The 17,263-nt window shown below is 45.0% G+C and overlaps 4 protein-coding genes across 4 annotated transcripts; 1 reads left to right on the plus strand and 3 right to left on the minus strand.

The window, feature by feature from the left end:
• Positions 1-741: 741 nt before the first annotated feature.
• LOC124484339 (growth arrest and DNA damage-inducible protein GADD45 gamma-like) lies at positions 742-3,408 on the minus strand. Its single transcript, XM_047045224.1, has 3 exons — positions 2,034-3,408; positions 1,690-1,897; positions 742-1,577 (listed from the first exon to the last, which is right to left on the minus strand). Exons 1-3 carry the CDS (start codon positions 2,132-2,134, stop codon positions 1,464-1,466), a joined length of 423 nt encoding a protein of 140 aa, XP_046901180.1. The 5' UTR covers positions 2,135-3,408; the 3' UTR covers positions 742-1,463.
• A 1,361-nt stretch (positions 3,409-4,769) lies between these two features.
• On the plus strand, positions 4,770-6,902 carry LOC124484308 (growth arrest and DNA damage-inducible protein GADD45 gamma-like). Its single transcript, XM_047045182.1, has 3 exons — positions 4,770-5,653; positions 5,766-5,973; positions 6,086-6,902. The coding sequence occupies exons 1-3, from the start codon at positions 5,277-5,279 to the stop codon at positions 6,197-6,199; spliced, it is 699 nt and encodes a 232-aa protein (XP_046901138.1). The 5' UTR covers positions 4,770-5,276; the 3' UTR covers positions 6,200-6,902.
• A 755-nt stretch (positions 6,903-7,657) lies between these two features.
• nim1kb (NIM1 serine/threonine protein kinase) lies at positions 7,658-10,854 on the minus strand. The gene is made up of 4 exons (XM_047045490.1): positions 10,564-10,854; positions 9,946-10,302; positions 9,244-9,512; positions 7,658-8,924 (listed from the first exon to the last, which is right to left on the minus strand). Exons 2-4 carry the CDS (start codon positions 10,253-10,255, stop codon positions 8,172-8,174), a joined length of 1,332 nt encoding a protein of 443 aa, XP_046901446.1. The 5' UTR covers positions 10,256-10,302; positions 10,564-10,854; the 3' UTR covers positions 7,658-8,171.
• Positions 10,855-12,901: 2,047 nt separating this feature from the next.
• Positions 12,902-15,955, minus strand: LOC124484442 (coiled-coil domain-containing protein 152-like). The gene is made up of 7 exons (XM_047045356.1): positions 15,887-15,955; positions 15,639-15,774; positions 15,003-15,067; positions 14,667-14,802; positions 14,048-14,175; positions 13,622-13,717; positions 12,902-13,160 (listed from the first exon to the last, which is right to left on the minus strand). Exons 1-7 carry the CDS (start codon positions 15,953-15,955, stop codon positions 13,035-13,037), a joined length of 756 nt encoding a protein of 251 aa, XP_046901312.1. The 3' UTR covers positions 12,902-13,034.
• Positions 15,956-17,263: the final 1,308 nt, after the last annotated feature.

A 17,263-nucleotide genomic window follows, 5' to 3' on the forward strand; every position in this document is an offset into this window, starting at 1 on the left:
TGATAGAACACAGATGAGGTGAAGCTGTGTACAGACTGTGATAGAACACAGATGAGGTGAAGCTGTGTACAGACTGTGATAGAACACAGATGAGGTGAAGCTGTGTACAGACTGTGATAGAACACAGATGAGGTGAAGCTGTGTACAGACTGTGATAGAACACAGATGAGGTGAAGCTGTGTACAGACTGTGATAGAACACAGATGAGGTGAAGCTGTGTACAGACTGTGATAGAACACAGATGAGGTGAAGCTGTGTACAGACTGTGATAGAACACAGATGAGGTGAAGCTGTGTACAGACTGTGATAGAACACAGATGAGGTGAAGCTGTGTACAGACTGTGATAGAACACAGATGAGGTGAAGCTGTGTACAGACTGTGATAGAACACAGATGAGGTGAAGCTGTGTACAGACTGTGATAGAACACAGAAGCAGCCCCAGGTGGGACGACTCTCCAATCCCCCCCCCCCCCCCCTCCCTCCCTCCCTCCCTCCCTCCCTCCCTCCCTCCCTCCCTCCCCCCCTCCCTCCCTCCCTCCCTCCCTCCCTCCCTCCCTCCCTCCCTCCCTGTGCATGTGGGTGTATATGTGTGTGTGTGTGTGTGTGTGTGTGTGTGTGTGTGTGTGTGTGTGTGTGTGTGTGTAGTATAAACAAGTACACACTGAAGGTAGAACAAAACATTCCATCAACAACATTTTATGTTCAAGAGTTTATTTGTAATATAAAAAAATAATCCATTTTATTCAACTGCACAAATATTTCTGAAAACTTTACACAAAGGTAGATTTATAGTTAATTCTTTCTTTTTCTTTGTCATGATAACTAATCATCTCTGAAGAAAAATGTATTCAATGTTTTTTTTTTTTGTTATGCATTCAAATGTTCTAAAGTGAAACCTTTAGAGAACAGTGATTTACTTTGTTTCATTTTTATATATTTTTTTATGACGTTTTGACAGATTCAAATTATCTAAAGTGAAACCTTTAGAGAATTAAGACCATTCTGGAAAGTGGGAAATATTTCGCTGGCAGCAACGGTGTTAGTGTTGCTCAGCAAGAAGACATTTTAAAAAGTCCCTTTTTAAGAACGCTTCTTTCTCAGCACCGCTTCATCTCCTACTGCGCGTGCTTCAACGTGCGACTCTCGCTCTGTGGACCACAGGATGCAGAACTCGCTTCTCCTTTCTCTCCAAACCTCATCCGCACAAAGAATGAGGGTCCTTTTGTCGCTCTCGTGGCATACCTGACCTCATTCACATAAAGAATGAGAGTCACCTTGGCATGGACGGTACAAGAGACGACGGATCGCGGGGGCCCCTCGGGCCGGCCACGCGCTGCCTGGATTGGAATTCTCCTCAGGAGGATCCAGGGATGAGAAAACAGGGTCATCCTGTAGAGTAGGATGAGTATTTCCTTGTAGAACGGGTATTCAGCATCTCAGAAGAGAAGTGTAAGGTCCCAGTTCAGCGGCCAGGCAGGGTGATCTCAGGAACCCAGTCGTTCAGGCTGCGGCTCTCCTCACAGAACCGGTGCAGCTTCTCCAGAGCCGGGTCCTCCCAAGTACCATCAGCTGGGTTCTGTTCAACAAGAGGGAAGGGAACATTAGTCACATGGAACCACAGGCTTTACTATTAGACTGGACTGCAAACGGTTGTGGTTGGATAGGCTTGTAGAGGTTGGGGTACATACCGTGATTAGGACGCAGTGAGCATCTTCCAGTTGACCAGACTTGTCACCGACAATCTCAGCCAGGCGGTCCATGTTGCTCACTTTGACGATGCTGATGTCGTTGTCGAAGCAGAACGACTGGATGAGGGTGAAGTGGATCTGGAGAGCGATGTCACACTCAAACTCCTCGTCGGTAGCCAGGACGCAGAAAGACACACTGTCTGGGTCACTGCAGGAAAAAAGGAGAACTTTTGTTAGTCACTAGTTCCTTGTGAATTTAACCAATGTTAGGAAAACATGACAACACAGCTAAATATGAAATGAAACTGATTATGAAGCACAATTCACAGAAATTAAATACTTACTCAGTCATTATTTTGGCACTCTCATAGACACCAACAGTGAGTCGATCCTCGCTCTGAGCACAGTTCAAAGCCTCTTTCAGGGATTTTCCAGCGGTCTGCATGTTGAAGTTAGTTCAGAAGCTATAAGATAAGTCAGAGAAGTTGATAGAGATTTAAGAGAGGAGTGTTTGTGCTGATTCTGAGAAACTTCCACTATTTATACAGAGGACCCCGGCGCCGGCACACGCGCGTTCTGTGATTGGCTGCTTGGAGACAATGCTCGACCGACCTCCCCTTCGAAGGCGCGTGCCTATAGAGACAACTTCTGCTGAAAAGATAGGGGCAGTTTCGATTGAATTGATTAAATGCGAAACTCTTTGACCTTCATCCGATCTTCTGAACTTATTGAAATTAGTGAATCGCCAAACACAATGCCCACACTAGTTTCGGAAAAGTTCTTTGGGCGTGGAATTAATTATTCTCTACCACACATTTAACTTGTAGCGTATTAGCTACAGTGCCTATAGCCTACTGTGATCTAATCATTTACAAACAAAAACTGAGATATCCTACTGCAAGTCAAAAGGTTTGCTTGGATTTTGAGGCACAAACCATAGCCTGTAGTTTTTGGGACAGACTAATTTATCGTACAGACTATACATGTTTTTAGATGACATGGTTACATCAATAGTAACCTGACTCCAAAACATTTGCAGTGTAAATCCATAAACATTCTTTATAACTTTTCTGACTATAATAGGCAACTGTATGCCAAAGTTTGTATTTGATCTATATGTCGCATGAGGCACGCGCCACTGTTTTCCATACAGAACGAATCTGACTTCAGGCGGGTGGCATCTGGACTTGCCTTCTTTTCTCTCCATAGCAACGAGATCCAATCTGTCCCCCGGGGAAGGTGAAGGGTCACAAAGAAACTTCTGCTGCATGATAACGTTGGCACCTGCAGCAACCTATGTCCGCTGGAGCTGCACCGCAACTTTACTGCAAGAATATTAATTAGCCTATGTGGATTTATATCGTTTGTTTTCAAGCATTTGTGGAGAAATAAGCATGGCTTGTTGATGCGATGATAATGATCATAAAGTTGTTGATAGGCCTGCATATTGCTTAGCTTAAGAATAGACCAGTAAAAGTTATTTTCGCCACATTCAACAATAATCAAAATAATAGACTGAAGTTCATTAAGAGGTCTTCACATTTGTCTTATTTTAACATTTTTGATGATCAGTCATAAGTTTAAGAGGATACAGAATAGTATATGATACAAATCAAACTATCCGTGATAAGGATTTTTTCAATGCACAGCTCTCAATGATTAGGAAGGTATAAGTTGTGCTAAGCTTTGAGCTACTTTGCATTAACACAAAGAACAGCAGGCTCTGGGTTAATGTGCAGCTTGTCATCCGAGCAGCCCGAGTTTAGCAACACCTGTCACGCGCTGGGCAGGGGCCCCGGTCCGGCAGATGTGTTGCCAGAACAATGCACTGATATCGACTTGCACGCGCCTGCCCTGCTGCATCCATCTAAAAATATCCTCGCCTTTGAGTCACTATCAGCTGAATAAATCAATCTTAGATTCAAGAACTTTGGTCTTAAACTTTATCAGTCAGTAAAATTAGCTGCAAGAGTGAGGCTAGCCTATATGTATGTGTTACTGTTGTTTGAGATGGGCTGCGTTTCTAAACTCAGCATAATTTATCATGAAGATCTAATCAGAAAGTGAGTAGCCTAATGAAAGGCCCAGAAATAGTTCCCTAACTATCATAAATGCCTCTAGCCTTTCCATATTGTTTGTTTTGTAGCCAAAGAAACCTGTTTAATCAAAACAACAACTTTCTAAACAGCCTTTGTTTAAAACTCATTTAAATTAACAACCTTGTGCTTCAGCAAAACACTTGTTCTTGTTAAGAGATAAGATTATTTGTATTAGAGACTCTTATTCATCAGTTTCGACCATCCGCTTGCTCTATTCGCATTTAAATTAGATAAAAACTCAGACAACAGACTTTTTCGTCCAGCGAATGTAAAGACTTGCGGACAATAGCGCGTCGCGCCTCGGGGTCGGGGTCGGACGGGGCTACAGAGGAGGGAAGGAGGGTCCTCATAGCGACAGTCCTCCATCTGCTGCTCTGCTATCCACAGAACAATGGTGTTGCATCAATCACCGCCATGCTATCTCCCCATCTGACATTACAAAACAGCAGCAGGCCAAACTGCCTCTAATTGCATCTAAACACGATCACATGTAAAAGGTGCAGAATAAACTGCACCAATATATTTAGGCTATCCAACATAAGCAAAGTAAGAGATGCAATATAGCAACAATTATCATGCTGTTAACGATTTTTATGTTTGATTCTTGGCTGAAATATCTATTGTATAATGGTCACGGCAGTAGTTGTCCAGCCTCTACACTAGAATACAACTTTATCTTTTGCAGTAAGATTTTGTGTGTGCAGGAATTGTCATACCAGAAGTAAGAAAGTGAACTTTGAAACAGCAGCGTAAGCAAACCATATACCATGTGGGCAAGGCGAGGTAAATAAATAAAACCACGCTCTGGATCTCGGACAGCTGACTGCAATCACGTGCTCAGCAGAGACCAGCAGTGCAGCTTGTGCTGCACGCACAGCGTCCTGGCACGCGCTGACATTTGCATTTGTATGGAGACCGTGAAAATAGGAGTTTCTGCTCGCACAATAGGGGCCGTTTTTTGCCAGGCTCCACAGATGGCCGTCCTCCACCTGCCTTTTACACAGGGGGGGATGGGGCACCTTCTGCGTACTTTACTTTCTCTAACTTATTGTTAAGCCACTTCACTTTCATCTTCCAGAATAGAACGTAGAAGCTAAATAAGCTAAGCCTATTTCTATATGCGATTCCCCCTACAAGATGACGGGTTTAAATCCTAACTCTATGGATTAAATTGGTACCGCTTAAAATCAAATGCATTTAAATGTAAAAGCTTCTGCGGGCTAGAACATGTCAATTGACAACAACTCCTTTAAAATATTGCAATGATGTCCTGCCAGGCATTCAAACATTTACGTTTTAGTTAGTTGGATTTACAACTACATAAAACAATATAAAACAGACGCAATAACCCAATTTGGTTCATTTGAATAGAATTTGGAAAGAAAATGGAGACCAGTGGAAACATGAACCGAAACACATTTGATATGAAACCGATATTCATTATTTTGATTTGGGGAGCATGCCTGACTCAGAAAAAGACATGCCTCGATGACCCCTATCAATCTGCCACGAGCCGAGAGTAACTACTACAATAGCATTAGCATACCAATGCTCCATTCAGCTCAGCCAATGAGAGCGCTCCCTATTCATAGGGGCCACGAGCTAGAGAGTATAAATACGCCGCACAGTCACTGTTTTGACACTGCATTTCGGACTTACTTTCCGACAACACAACCTTCTTATCTTCTCAATCTCTCTTGTGGACTATCCTGCATCATCATCATGACTCTTGAGGAAGTTCTGACCCAGAAGCCCACCGAGCATGCCCAGTGCACCGGCAAAGCCCTGGAAGAAACATTGGTTTCCGCTAAAGACAGCGACTGCCTGACCGTTGGTGTCTACGAATCTGCTAAAATTATGAATGTGTAAGTACGATTTTTCTGAAATGTTGAGACTACGGACTGTGCTTAAAGATTATTTATTGCAGAGTTTTTAAGGCTATTGGACTTGTACTAATAATGCTTTATTTATTTACAGTGACCCAGACAGTGTGTCTTTCTGCGTCCTGGCTACCGACGAGGAGTTTGAGTGTGACATCGCTCTCCAGATCCACTTCACCCTCATCCAGTCGTTCTGCTTCGACAACGACATCAGCATCGTCAGAGTGAGCAACATGGACCGCCTGGCTGAGATTGTCGGTGACAAGTCTGGTCAACTGGAAGATGCTCACTGCGTCCTAATCACGGTATGTACCCCAACCCCTACAAGCCTATCCAACCACAACCGTTTGCAGTCCAGTCTAATAGTAAAGCCTGTGGTTCCATGTGACTAATGTTCCCTTCCCTCTTGTTGAACAGAACCCAGCTGATGGTACTTGGGAGGACCCGGCTCTGGAGAAGCTGCACCGGTTCTGTGAGGAGAGCCGCAGCCTGAACGACTGGGTTCCTGAGATCACCCTGCCTGGCCGCTGAACTGGGACCTTACACTTCTCTTCTGAGATGCTGAATACCCGTTCTACAAGGAAATACTCATCCTACTCTACAGGATGACCCTGTTTTCTCATCCCTGGATCCTCCTGAGGAGAATTCCAATCCAGGCAGCGCGTGGCCGGCTCGAGGGGCCCCCGCGATCCGTCGTCTCTTGTACCGTCCATGCCAAGGTGACTCTCATTCTTTATGTGAATGAGGTCAGGTATGCCACGAGAGCGACAAAAGGACCCTCATTCTTTGTGCGGATGAGGTTTGGAGAGAAAGGAGAAGCGAGTTCTGCATCCTGTGGTCCACAGAGCGAGAGTCGCACGTTGAAGCACGCGCAGTAGGAGATGAAGCGGTGCTGAGAAAGAAGCGTTCTTAAAAAGGGACTTTTTAAAATGTCTTCTTGCTGAGCAACACTAACACCGTTGCTGCCAGCGAAATATTTCCCACTTTCCAAAATTGTCTTAATTCTCTAAAGGTTTCACTTTAGAAATTTAATAATGACAACACTAATATAAAAAAAAACTTTTATCAATGCTCTGAAGGTTTCACTTCAGAACATTTGAATAGGCATGTTAAAGTTAAATGTTAAGTTATTATGAGCTTAACATTACACATGTCCAATATAAATGTAAAAAAAGACAAGAAAATACTAAGAAAAATGACAAATTCTTTGAATGTTTCACTGGAAATGTTATTTGAGAAGAAAACTAACAACTTAATAAAACAAATTAAATCTATTGTTTGTGTCATGTGATTTTTGCACACGCTTATGGAAAGTATATACGCTACTTGATAGAAATTGTTTGCACTGCACAGATGGCGGGATGGGGTGAGGTTATGAAAGTATGACTAAAGCTGTACTCTTGGAAATTTGGATAGCAGGCACAAAAGTCTGTCATCTGCTCGCTGTTGCCCCTCCAGTCAACAGTCTGCCGTCCCTCCCTCCTCTCGGTGCTAATTTGCATATGTATACCGCGGACACAATAGCAGCGCGCGCTCGGCTGTCACATCCAGCGGTCCGCACAGAAGCTTCATTGTCCGAACGGCAGATGTCTCCCTAGCCACGCTGCACCATCTGCCGCTTTCTGCAGGTGGGGGTCGGACGGGGAGGAGTTGAGTGGAGTGGCCTGTAATTTGGGCCTAGGGGAGGGATGGTCTTGGGGATTGGGGAGGGGTATGGCTGTCATCTGGTACTGCGCCAGCTGCTGTGGTCTATTGTTTACAAGTCCGGCAGAGATTGCATGGCGGAGCAAGTAGGCCTACACTTTCCATATAGGATTCGCAGCACGGCAGTGTCCAAACAACTTTTCACGTACACTTGCAAACTTGATTCAGGGTTTTATCAAACATCACGTCGAATCATTCGCGACTGGTTAAGATCCCTTTATTTGTAATAGTGTGTAGCCTATTTTGCAAGTCCACTTGTATAAAACTAACTACGGTGAACAAATATATAACACTGTGCAAAACGTTTGCAAAACTCTTTTCTTAATAGAAAAAGTAGAAATGTAACAGTCGAGGTTTGATGCAAAGAAACTGATTGCTGGTGTTACACTCAATGTGCCAAATCAGGATCGAAAATTACATGTTAAGATGTCTTCTTTCAGTTTTGATTCTGAATAAAACAAGATAAAACAACACTTTTATATTTCTGTTCTTAAGTCTTCACAGGCACTTTTCACACCTTAACGTTAAACGAACATTCGATATTCCATATTAAAGAAAAACATGTAAACTATATTCATGATAAGTAGGCTATATCTTGAACTATATTCAAGATAAATAGGCTACAACTCTTTTGTTGTCTGTGAGCCAACAATTTGTCATAACATGATCCGAAGACCCCATGAATTATTTCAGAGAACTACAAATCCTAAAGCTATAAAGTGCAATCATGAAAGGTTTGGACATTTTTGAAAACAAAACATTATCAAGGAAAGCACACAGGTTCGTAAACAACAGTCTCTCAGGAGAGGACGCAGAACTTTGAGCTGTGTCTGAGCCCCCGGTAGGCCCTAAGCCCCTCCCTCCGAGGGTCCCTGACCACACCCCTGACCACGGGCAACGTCTCGGAGCCCCGCCTCTTCTGAGCGTTGTGGAGAAGGATCCGGTAGACCCCGGTGATGGGGCTTCGGCAGCCCTTCGTTTGATTGTTACGTATGTGCTCTAGGGTGACCCCCAGTTCCTCCATGATAACCTTCACCTCCTCCTCCTCCTCCTCCAGCTCCTCCTCCTCCTCCAAGAGGCGCAGGGGGCTGGGCGGCACCGGAGGCACCACCGACCACGGGAACTCCACCGGCAGCAGCCAATCGCAGCCTAGCATCTGATCCACCGCGTAGCGGTCCTGGGGCAAGGGTTTCATTATTCCCTTGATTAGGCGCTGGCACGGGCCGGGCACCCAGGGCGGGATGGTGAAGGATCCAGCCAAGACGCTGAGGCGCAGCTTGCCAATGGTCTCGGCCTTGAAGGGCATGGTGCCGGTGACCATGAAGAAGAGCAGGACTCCCATGGCCCAGATGTCCACCAGGGGGCCTTTGTAGTTCTCGTCCTTGAAGAGCTCCGGGGCGGCGTAGGGGGGGGAGCCGCAGAAGGTGTCCAGGGAGACGTTGTGGTTGGAGACGTGCGTGCTGAAGCCAAAGTCGGCCACCTTTATACAGGAGCTGCAGGTGAACAGGACGTTCTCTGCCTTCAGGTCTCGGTGGATGATGTTGTTTTCGTGCTGCATGTGCAGAAATATGGGAAACTTTAGCTACATGTAAACGTTATTTAGGTACATCTACTGGTTGTGCTTTATTTTGTGTTGTTGAAGGCTATTTATTCTGGTTTATAATCATACAGTAATTGCTAGAAGACCCTTGTTTTGCATAATTTTAACCTGCAGAAACTAGTTTAATGTGTCATGTGAAATTCAAGACAATTGATCTAGTATTACCGTATAGAATAGGTCAAGTTGCCTTGCATGATGAAGTTTTGTAAAAAAAAAAAAAAAAAAACATAATCGGATCCTGATCAAATACATTCACTGACTCAATCCTCACCATGTGTTTGATGGCAGACAGGATCTGCCCAAAGGCGATTTTGCTCTGGTCGTCGGACATCTTTCCCTCGTTGCTGATGCGCGTGTGCAGATCCCCCCCGCCGGCAAACTCCAGGACCAGGTAGAGACGGCTGTGTGTCTCCAGCACCTCGTACAGCCTCAACACGTTGGGGTGCTGCAGGCTCTCCATGCTGGTGATCTCCCTAGCCATCAGCCTGTTGGCCTGGACGTCCAGACGGGTCTTCTCCAGCACCTTGATGGCTACCTTGTCTAGAATAGAGGAGGACAGGGAGGAGAGAGGACAAGGAGGAGAGAGAGAGGGTTTCAGTTTTTTGTGTTTGGTTGTAACTCCGTTCACCCTGACTTCCTCCCTCCTCTCAGCCTCCCCTCCTATCACCTCCTCCTTCCACCCCCCCTCCCATCCTATCACCTCCTCCTTCCACCCCCCCTCCCATCCTATCACCTCCTCCTTCCACCCCCCCTCCCCTCCTATCACCTCCTCCTTCCACCCCCCCTCCCCTCCTATCACCTCCTCCTTCCACCCCCCCTACCCTCCTATCACCTCCTCCTTCCACCCCCCCTCCCATCCTATCACCTCCTCCTTCCACCCCCCCTCCCCTCCTATCACCTCCTCCTTCCACCCCCCCTCCCCTCCTGTCACCTCCTCCTTCCACCCCCCCTCCCCTCCCTCTTTCCCCCTCACCTTTGGTGAGTGCGTGGCAGGCCAGTTTGACGCGGGAGAACGATCCACAGCCAATCTCCCCGTACAGCTTGTAGAAGCCAACCCTGCGGCCCGTCACCAGCTCCTTGGTCGTCTTCTCGTCGCTGCACATCCTCTTGGTGAGACGCTCCAGCGGGGTGAGACTGGGGCCGGCATCCCTGGGGCCGGCGTCGGCCCCCTGCTCGGCCTTCTCCTCTTCCTCCGGCCCAGCCACGGAGCTGTCGTCCAGGCTGTAGATGCTGGGATGTTGGGCCTTGGCCACCGTTACCTGGTAATCGCCCCCAGGCATCATCTACCACCTGCCGGTGACAGATGATGTGATCGGGAACGGGCTGCGAACTGTACACAACACACATCGTGAGCGCATGCGGCCACTTGGTCAACAGAACACTAAATAAGATCTCAACACATGAGATCTTACAAAAACAAAGGCATTTCTTCTCAACAAGATTTCAATGGAACAATAAAGAATCAAATCATAGATACATAGACACAGGTTCAATATTTTAAAGCTGAACTCCTCCAGCATTTTAATATTCTTTTGACTATTATTTTGAAAGTCAGGAGGAGCGTAAGAGGAATATATGTTGCAGTACTTACCCATTAAGTTTAAGTTATGGGTCAGTTCTTCCATCATGACTATTTGTTTCCGAGTCTCTTTGCCTGTGATAATCCCAATACAACAGCCATGGTAACGATCCGGTGGGCGACGGACAAAGAGTGCACAAACCTCCTCAATCCCCACCGGAGGCTGTCCCACCCACACCTAACTCCATTGGATTCAAAAGGCTCCGGTTGTCCCAGAGAGCGGCGTCTGTGTGTCCGTGACGTGAGCCTGCCCAGTCGGACTCTTAGTGAGAGGCTGGGCTCCCTCGGTGAGCTGTCTGGTAACGTCTGCCTGGCCTGTGGAGAAGGAGGTGCGGAGATCCGACTGCAAGCAAGACACACACGGAGATGCTCCTCCCTCCTCTGCCTCTCTCTCTGTCGTCATCCTCCCCTCCATCCACCTCCCACCCCCCTGAACTGAGGACATACTGGTGTCATGTCCTTTAATCCATTTATTTTTGTGTGTACCAATCCCTTTAAGTTACTACAGTAGTTGGATGTCTAGGAAGAAGATGAAATGGTTCTACATCAAAAGCAATGTTTGGTCGTGAATCAAACAGACCTCTGCTCTCATGTTTGACTCTGTTGTTATAGTTACAGACCAGTTAGTTAGCATTCTCTGTATCTGAACAAGCGGTTCTTTCCTGCAAGGGAGGATTGACTTTTTGACTGACTGAAAGCTCGGGATCATGTTACGCAACAGGTTTAAGTGGATGAGATTAGCTGTGGGCCCTTGGTAAGTATGGCACACCACAGATGAAGAGATTACAGTTAACTATGGAAATCCCTGGAAAAGCGTTCTCACCCTGCAAACCTTGGCCTTCAGGTGAGATGGAGAAGGTGGCATTGGAAGGTTGCTGTCTGTAGGAACATGATGTCACACGTACTGTGCATGCAAAGTCACACAATGTTACTTACATGTCTATGCAAGGTGCGAGTCAGATGGCTGAGCGGTGAAGGAGTCGGGCTAGTAATCAGAAGGATGCCGGATCGATTCCCCGCCGTGCCAAATTACGTTGTGTCCTTGGGCAAGGCACTTCACCCTACTTGCCTTGGGGGGAATGTCCCTGTACTTACAGTAAGTCGCTCTGGATGAGAGCGTCTGCTAAATGACTAAATAAAATATAGTCAAACAATGTAATGCACACAAATGCAAAGTCACACAATGCAAATCAAAGACATGCACCAACTCAACACTCACATGCAAAGTCACAATGAAATTAACATACATTCAGTCACACAACGTAACGCACACGAGCACAGCCACACAATACGATTCACAAACGCTCATATTTAACACACAGGCAAAGTCACTTAATCACAGGACACATGTGACAATGGCCTGTAATGAGTAGCCATCAAGGAAACAGACGACAGTCAAAGAACCTTCTTAATAGGGTCGTTAACAGCACCCGCTAATAAGCATTGCCAGTGAAGCCCTGATTTAATACCATGAAAGGGGCAGCCTTCCAGGGACATGACACAGCCTGTGTCCTCTCCCTCTCCCTTCTCTCCCCATGTGGTCTTCATCCTGCATGCAGAGACCAAGTGTCCGTGCTGATTGGATTAAAGGCTTGGTGAGGTCCCAGCGCCTGTGTTTACATGTGTGTAGGGGCTCATGCATGCTTGTTCATATAGGCCCTCTCTGGACACCTGGATGGATCCATATGTTCTCATATCTATCCATTTCTTTATCAATCTAATCTATATCTCTCTGCACTTTGTATCTGTGATGCTGTTGTACCACTGTCTGGCAAGAGACTGCACCCACAACATTTGGGTCAGCATTATAAATGTTGCTGCATTGTACTATTGTAGTTTGAGATGATAGACAAGAGCTATGCACTTCTTGTGCATATGTACGTATGTACGTATGTATGTATGTATGTATGTATGTATGTATGTATGTATGTATGTATGTATGGATGTATGGATGTATGGATGTATGGATGTATGGATGTATGTATGTATGTATGGATAGATGTATGGATGGATGTATGTAAGGATGGATGTATGTATGGATTGTATGTATGTATGTACAGTATGTATGTATGTATGTATGTATGTATGTATGTATGTATGTATGTATGTATGTATGTATGTATGTATGTATGTATGTAATGGGTCCTCTGTCACCTGTATAAACTACATCTTGACCATGACGTTTTTCCATCTGTGATTCCTGTTCCTTTCAACGGACAGTTCTGCTGGAATCTATTTACCCAGGAATGAAATCAGGACACAATAAAAACCAACTTTTAGAACATGCTCTATTGCATTAAGACAAACAGAACAAAGACAAAAGGTCAAATTCTGCTAAATAGCTTGCAGATGTCTGGCCAGTGAAAAGCATGGTGAGGAGGACCACTAGGTCTTCTTCATGTCTGGCTGGTAAGAAGCTTGGTGAGGAGGACCACTAGGTCTTCTTCATGTCTGGCTGGTAAGAAGCTTGGTGAGGAGGACCACTAGGTCTTCTTCCTCTTCAGACGTGAGTCGTAGTGTCCGCTGGCATGCTGCTGTTCCAATTCCTTGATTCTCTGACGCAGGGACTCAATCTCCCTGTTCTTTTCCTCCTGGAGGAAATGCAGCTTCTGCCAACCCAAACACAGCTAATCCAGTCTCGCACATGCACTCAGACAAGTAATACAGCAAGACAACAAAGAGATCAAAAAGTCGGGCACACGCACGCGCCACTGAAATTCCCTATTTATTTATTTTTACATGCAATGCTTGACTGCCACCTCCCATTTACATTCTACTTTGATTCATTTAGCTGACTTAAAAAAACAAAGTGACATACAAAAAGCGCATTTGGAAAGTACATAAAAAAAACAACAGAAAAAAACAAAGATCGACACTTCTGGTCTGAAATGATTTGGATGGACTGTAAACCCCCTGATGTGGGCAGGTGATGTGGGCAGGTGATGTGGACAGGTGATGTGGACAGGTGATGTGGACAGGTAGAGGGTAAGGTGGTGGGGGTGTATGGCTGGGGGGCGTGGAGGTGGGTGAGGGTGGAGGCAGTGAGGTGGCATCTCTGGTGCCTCCTTACCCGTTTGAAGATGTTCTGTGCTTGCAGGCCGGAGCCCTGAGGAGGCTGCAGGATCCTCTGAGACGTGCTCTGAACACGGGCCATCTCAGCTCCAAACTATCAGCACAGATTCATCCGTCAGTCAAACCTATACGCCCACTCAGATACAGTAAGGTACGGGCTCATCCTCATGCATCACAGGGCTATACTGATATGTACATGCTAATATGAATACAACAGGGATAAGTGGTTTCATCGATCAGGGCCTAAGGAATTGATATCAATTGACAAATATCCTTACGAATACTTCCTTATGAAATTTCACTCATGAAAATCTTTGAAATTGTAGCATGTTATGTTTATATGTGCATATAAAACACACATACAGATATTTCCTGTCGGTTTTCCTGTAAACATGTCCTGCTCAGCTCAGTCTGCAGGGTTTACCTCCATTTGCAGTTTGAGCATTTCACTCTGCCTTTCCCGCTCCTTGTCTCGGAGTCTCTGCCTCATGTCCTCCAGCTCCCCCTCCTTCCTTTCCAGAAGCTCTCTCACCTCTGCCTCTTTGTCCTCCACTGTCCACCACAACAATAAGGTTTAACACTGCAGCCCAACTCAAATTAAAGTGTGTTTTTCATATGTCTGCCATTAATTATATCTATCAAGATCAAATCTTATTTATAGGTCACGCTTTTAAAACAGCTTGCAGTGTTTCCCACAGATTAGAAATCTAATTGTGGCGTGGAGGGGTGGGGGGGTGTCAGACGGGGGGGGGGGGGGGGGGGGGGGGGTCGTAATAATTCCGGCGGCCGGTGTTGATTCTGTGGCGCACCGCCACAAATTAGTCTATGTGTGGGAAACACTGGCTTGCATCGGCCATGTTTTATGTTTCACTGTACGTCAGACAGCAGTAGAACATGACGAGACGAGAGGTTCGAATCCCTTTTCAAATCCCTTTTCGCCATGGTTCAAATCCCCCCCCCCCCCCCCGAGGGATCAATAATGCTCTAGTCGTTTGGGCAGGAGGGTTAGGGTTAAGTCTGTCTGGAGTCATACAGGTGCTCACGTTGGCTGCGTGTGTCACTGCGAACCCTCTCCACCTCGCTCCCGCACTGCTGTCGCACAGTCTCCAGCTCCCTCTGCTGAGCGTCTGCCACGACTCCCCTCTCAGCCACCAGGCTCCTCACCTCAGCCTCACGCTCCTGTTCCCCAACACAGCCACCGGGGGGCGGTCACCTCAACTCCCCATTTCCAACGAGCGTGTACGTTTACAGGCGATAAAACTCCCAGTAGCCCATGGAAAACAACGACAACAAAAGGAGCCGCACGAAATAAGGGTGCGACACGAAACCAAGACATGCTAGTAGGACTAGTAGCCTACTAGTCCCTCTGCTGTTCTCACCTCCACTGTCCTCTCATGCTGTCTGATCAGGTCTGCCAGCCTGCTTTTCAGCTTTTCGTTCTCCACTGCAAGAAAGGCATTTTAATGTCCCACTTGAGCAGGACTCCAATAAACCCACAATACGAGGGATACTTCAATCATGCTGTGTAAGACAGACTCGATCACACCAAGTCTTTGAAACCGATATGCAAATCAACAACTGAAACTCATAGTCCTATTGGTTACTGAGTGGGGGACAAAGGAGTGCTTCTCAAACTTTTGAAGAAGAAAGGAAGGAAGGTGAGCACTACCTCTGAGGTCACACTGCTGCTGTACAGTCTGCTGGAGTCCCCTGACTGTGTTAAGCATCCCATCTCTCTCTGAAACAGTTACATATCATAACCACAATATTTAATATATATGTCCCTACATTCTTGGGTCTGAAAGTTTATGTAAAAAAGAAGAAACTAGCGTTAAATGTTTGTTGTTGTTGTACATGCAACACATTACCAATTGAGAGACAAATAGGCCTATGTTTTCTTAAATATTTACATACTGTAGCCTACTACTTTCAGAAGAATGAACTCTGACATTAGCCTACCAAAAAAAACAAGGTTGTGCAAATGACTTGTTGAATTTACAAATAACCTAAGCTACCTGTTAAACCCACGTCATCAGACCACTCACCTTCAATTAAAAACATTTCTTTGGTCATTGCGAATTTCAGAACTCTATCGGCCTCGTCTAGTTTAATCTCTAGGATGTTGTTCCTACCCTTGAGTTCTGTAATTGTCTATTAAACAAAAAAAATTACAAGAAAGGATTAATTCAGTTAGGCTAAACTCACTAAACTCAACTGTGAATACATAGCGTAAGCTAAATACATTTTACCAACCCTACTGTACCTGTTCAAGTTGAGTGAAATTGTCGATAAGCTTGTCAAGATTGACGGATGTACATTTGTTAATCTCCATTATAACGGTTCAAAATGATACAAAACCTTATCTATAAGTAAGTGTGATTAGCATTACAACTAGCTAGTCAACTAATTTCAGTATTTTAAGTCGTAATGGCGGGAAGGCATGCGCGAGTCAGTTGTCAATTGTCGCACTTGAAAGTAGGGCAAGCAATTGTGTTTCTCAAACAAGACAGTGTCTCGTCATTCTACCTAAATCATCGAATAAATTAGTGATAACTACCAGCAACTACCTAACATAATATACATTATTTATTATTATAGCCATTACAAAAACACTATAGTTTATTTATTTTTGATCGATTATTGATATTCGGACAAAAATGCCTCGACAGCGACACCTGCAGGGCAATTAAGCAAGACGGGACAGGGGAGTCAGGCCAATGGTAATGAGGCAAAACTGTGTAGATCGATTATTGAGATGTTTCCCTCTTCCAACACACTTGGTTCAAATTAAAAGATTATCAAACTCGGCAGAATCCTTCAGTTTTTTTCTGTTAATCTGTTGAATAAACTTCGAGTGCATCACCTTTCCTAAATTGTATTTTATATTTTATTGTACATCTTACTTAATTCTAATTCCACTTAGTTTAGAAATAGTTAGTCCTCATATTGAAATTTAAGATTCCTATATGTTTAATGTATGCACCTTCCTACCAAAGCAAATTCCTTGTCTGTGCAAACTTTCATGGTGAATAAAACCAATTCTGATTCTGATTGTAGGCTATAGTTAGTTAACATTAGTGATTGTGTTGAATGGACTACCTGAATCCTATTTTATATTGTACATTTTGTATTTAGAAAGGCCCACTGTTATTGTTTTCCATAAACACATACCCATTAGCACAAATCCAAGCCAGAAGCTGTCAGCATACAATGCTCAGTGTCGCCAAAACATTCAAGTAATTGCAGTAATTACATTTGTGTCGAAGTAGCCTACTGCATGTACTGTACTAGAATCCAAGTGAAGACAGCATGTTCTTTTTCATATAATTCTGGGCCTGAATGCTATCAGTTTATGTAGGCGTGTCATCTGTCTAAAGATCAACACACACACCCTTCAGGTCTTTCCAGGATCAGGATTCTAGGAACTTTTGGAAATATGAGAGTATGTGTGTCATTTACAGTTCAGACAGGAAACCAATTTCAATGGGCAGGTGAAACCTAGCTGAACATGGATTCATGTTCACCTCTCGAATAAGAAGAACCCCATAATAAACCCATTAAAATGAAAGCCATTGCATTCTAGAATGAACAATGCAACAAAAGCAATACATGGGAATCTAATCTTGCGACAAGAGCTGGC

Source organism: Hypomesus transpacificus, chromosome 22 (assembly GCF_021917145.1).
Source record: "Hypomesus transpacificus isolate Combined female chromosome 22, fHypTra1, whole genome shotgun sequence".
In the NCBI taxonomy this organism is placed as follows: Eukaryota; Metazoa; Chordata; class Actinopteri; order Osmeriformes; family Osmeridae; genus Hypomesus; species Hypomesus transpacificus.

Coding starts and splice junctions, on each gene's coding strand:
- LOC124484442 (XM_047045356.1), bottom strand. CDS start 15,955: ATGGAGATTAACAAATGTACATCCGTCAATCTTGACAAGCTTATCGAC. Junction 15,775..15,886: donor ATTTCACTCAACTTGAACAG/GTACAGTAGGGT, acceptor TTTGTTTAATAG/ACAATTACAGAACTCAAGGG. Junction 13,718..14,047: donor TGCTCAAACTGCAAATGGAG/GTAAACCCTGCA, acceptor CTGTGCTGATAG/TTTGGAGCTGAGATGGCCCG.
- nim1kb (XM_047045490.1), bottom strand. CDS start 10,255: ATGATGCCTGGGGGCGATTACCAGGTAACGGTGGCCAAGGCCCAACAT. Junction 9,513..9,945: donor CTGCCACGCACTCACCAAAG/GTGAGGGGGAAA, acceptor CCTCTATTCTAG/ACAAGGTAGCCATCAAGGTG. Junction 8,925..9,243: donor TGTCTGCCATCAAACACATG/GTGAGGATTGAG, acceptor CTGCACATGCAG/CACGAAAACAACATCATCCA.
- LOC124484308 (XM_047045182.1), top strand. CDS start 5,277: ATGACCCCTATCAATCTGCCACGAGCCGAGAGTAACTACTACAATAGC. Junction 5,654..5,765: donor TCTGCTAAAATTATGAATGT/GTAAGTACGATT, acceptor ATTTATTTACAG/TGACCCAGACAGTGTGTCTT. Junction 5,974..6,085: donor CTCACTGCGTCCTAATCACG/GTATGTACCCCA, acceptor CTTGTTGAACAG/AACCCAGCTGATGGTACTTG.
- LOC124484339 (XM_047045224.1), bottom strand. CDS start 2,134: ATGCAGACCGCTGGAAAATCCCTGAAAGAGGCTTTGAACTGTGCTCAG. Junction 1,898..2,033: donor AGTGCCAAAATAATGACTGA/GTAAGTATTTAA, acceptor TTTTTCCTGCAG/TGACCCAGACAGTGTGTCTT. Junction 1,578..1,689: donor CTCACTGCGTCCTAATCACG/GTATGTACCCCA, acceptor CTTGTTGAACAG/AACCCAGCTGATGGTACTTG.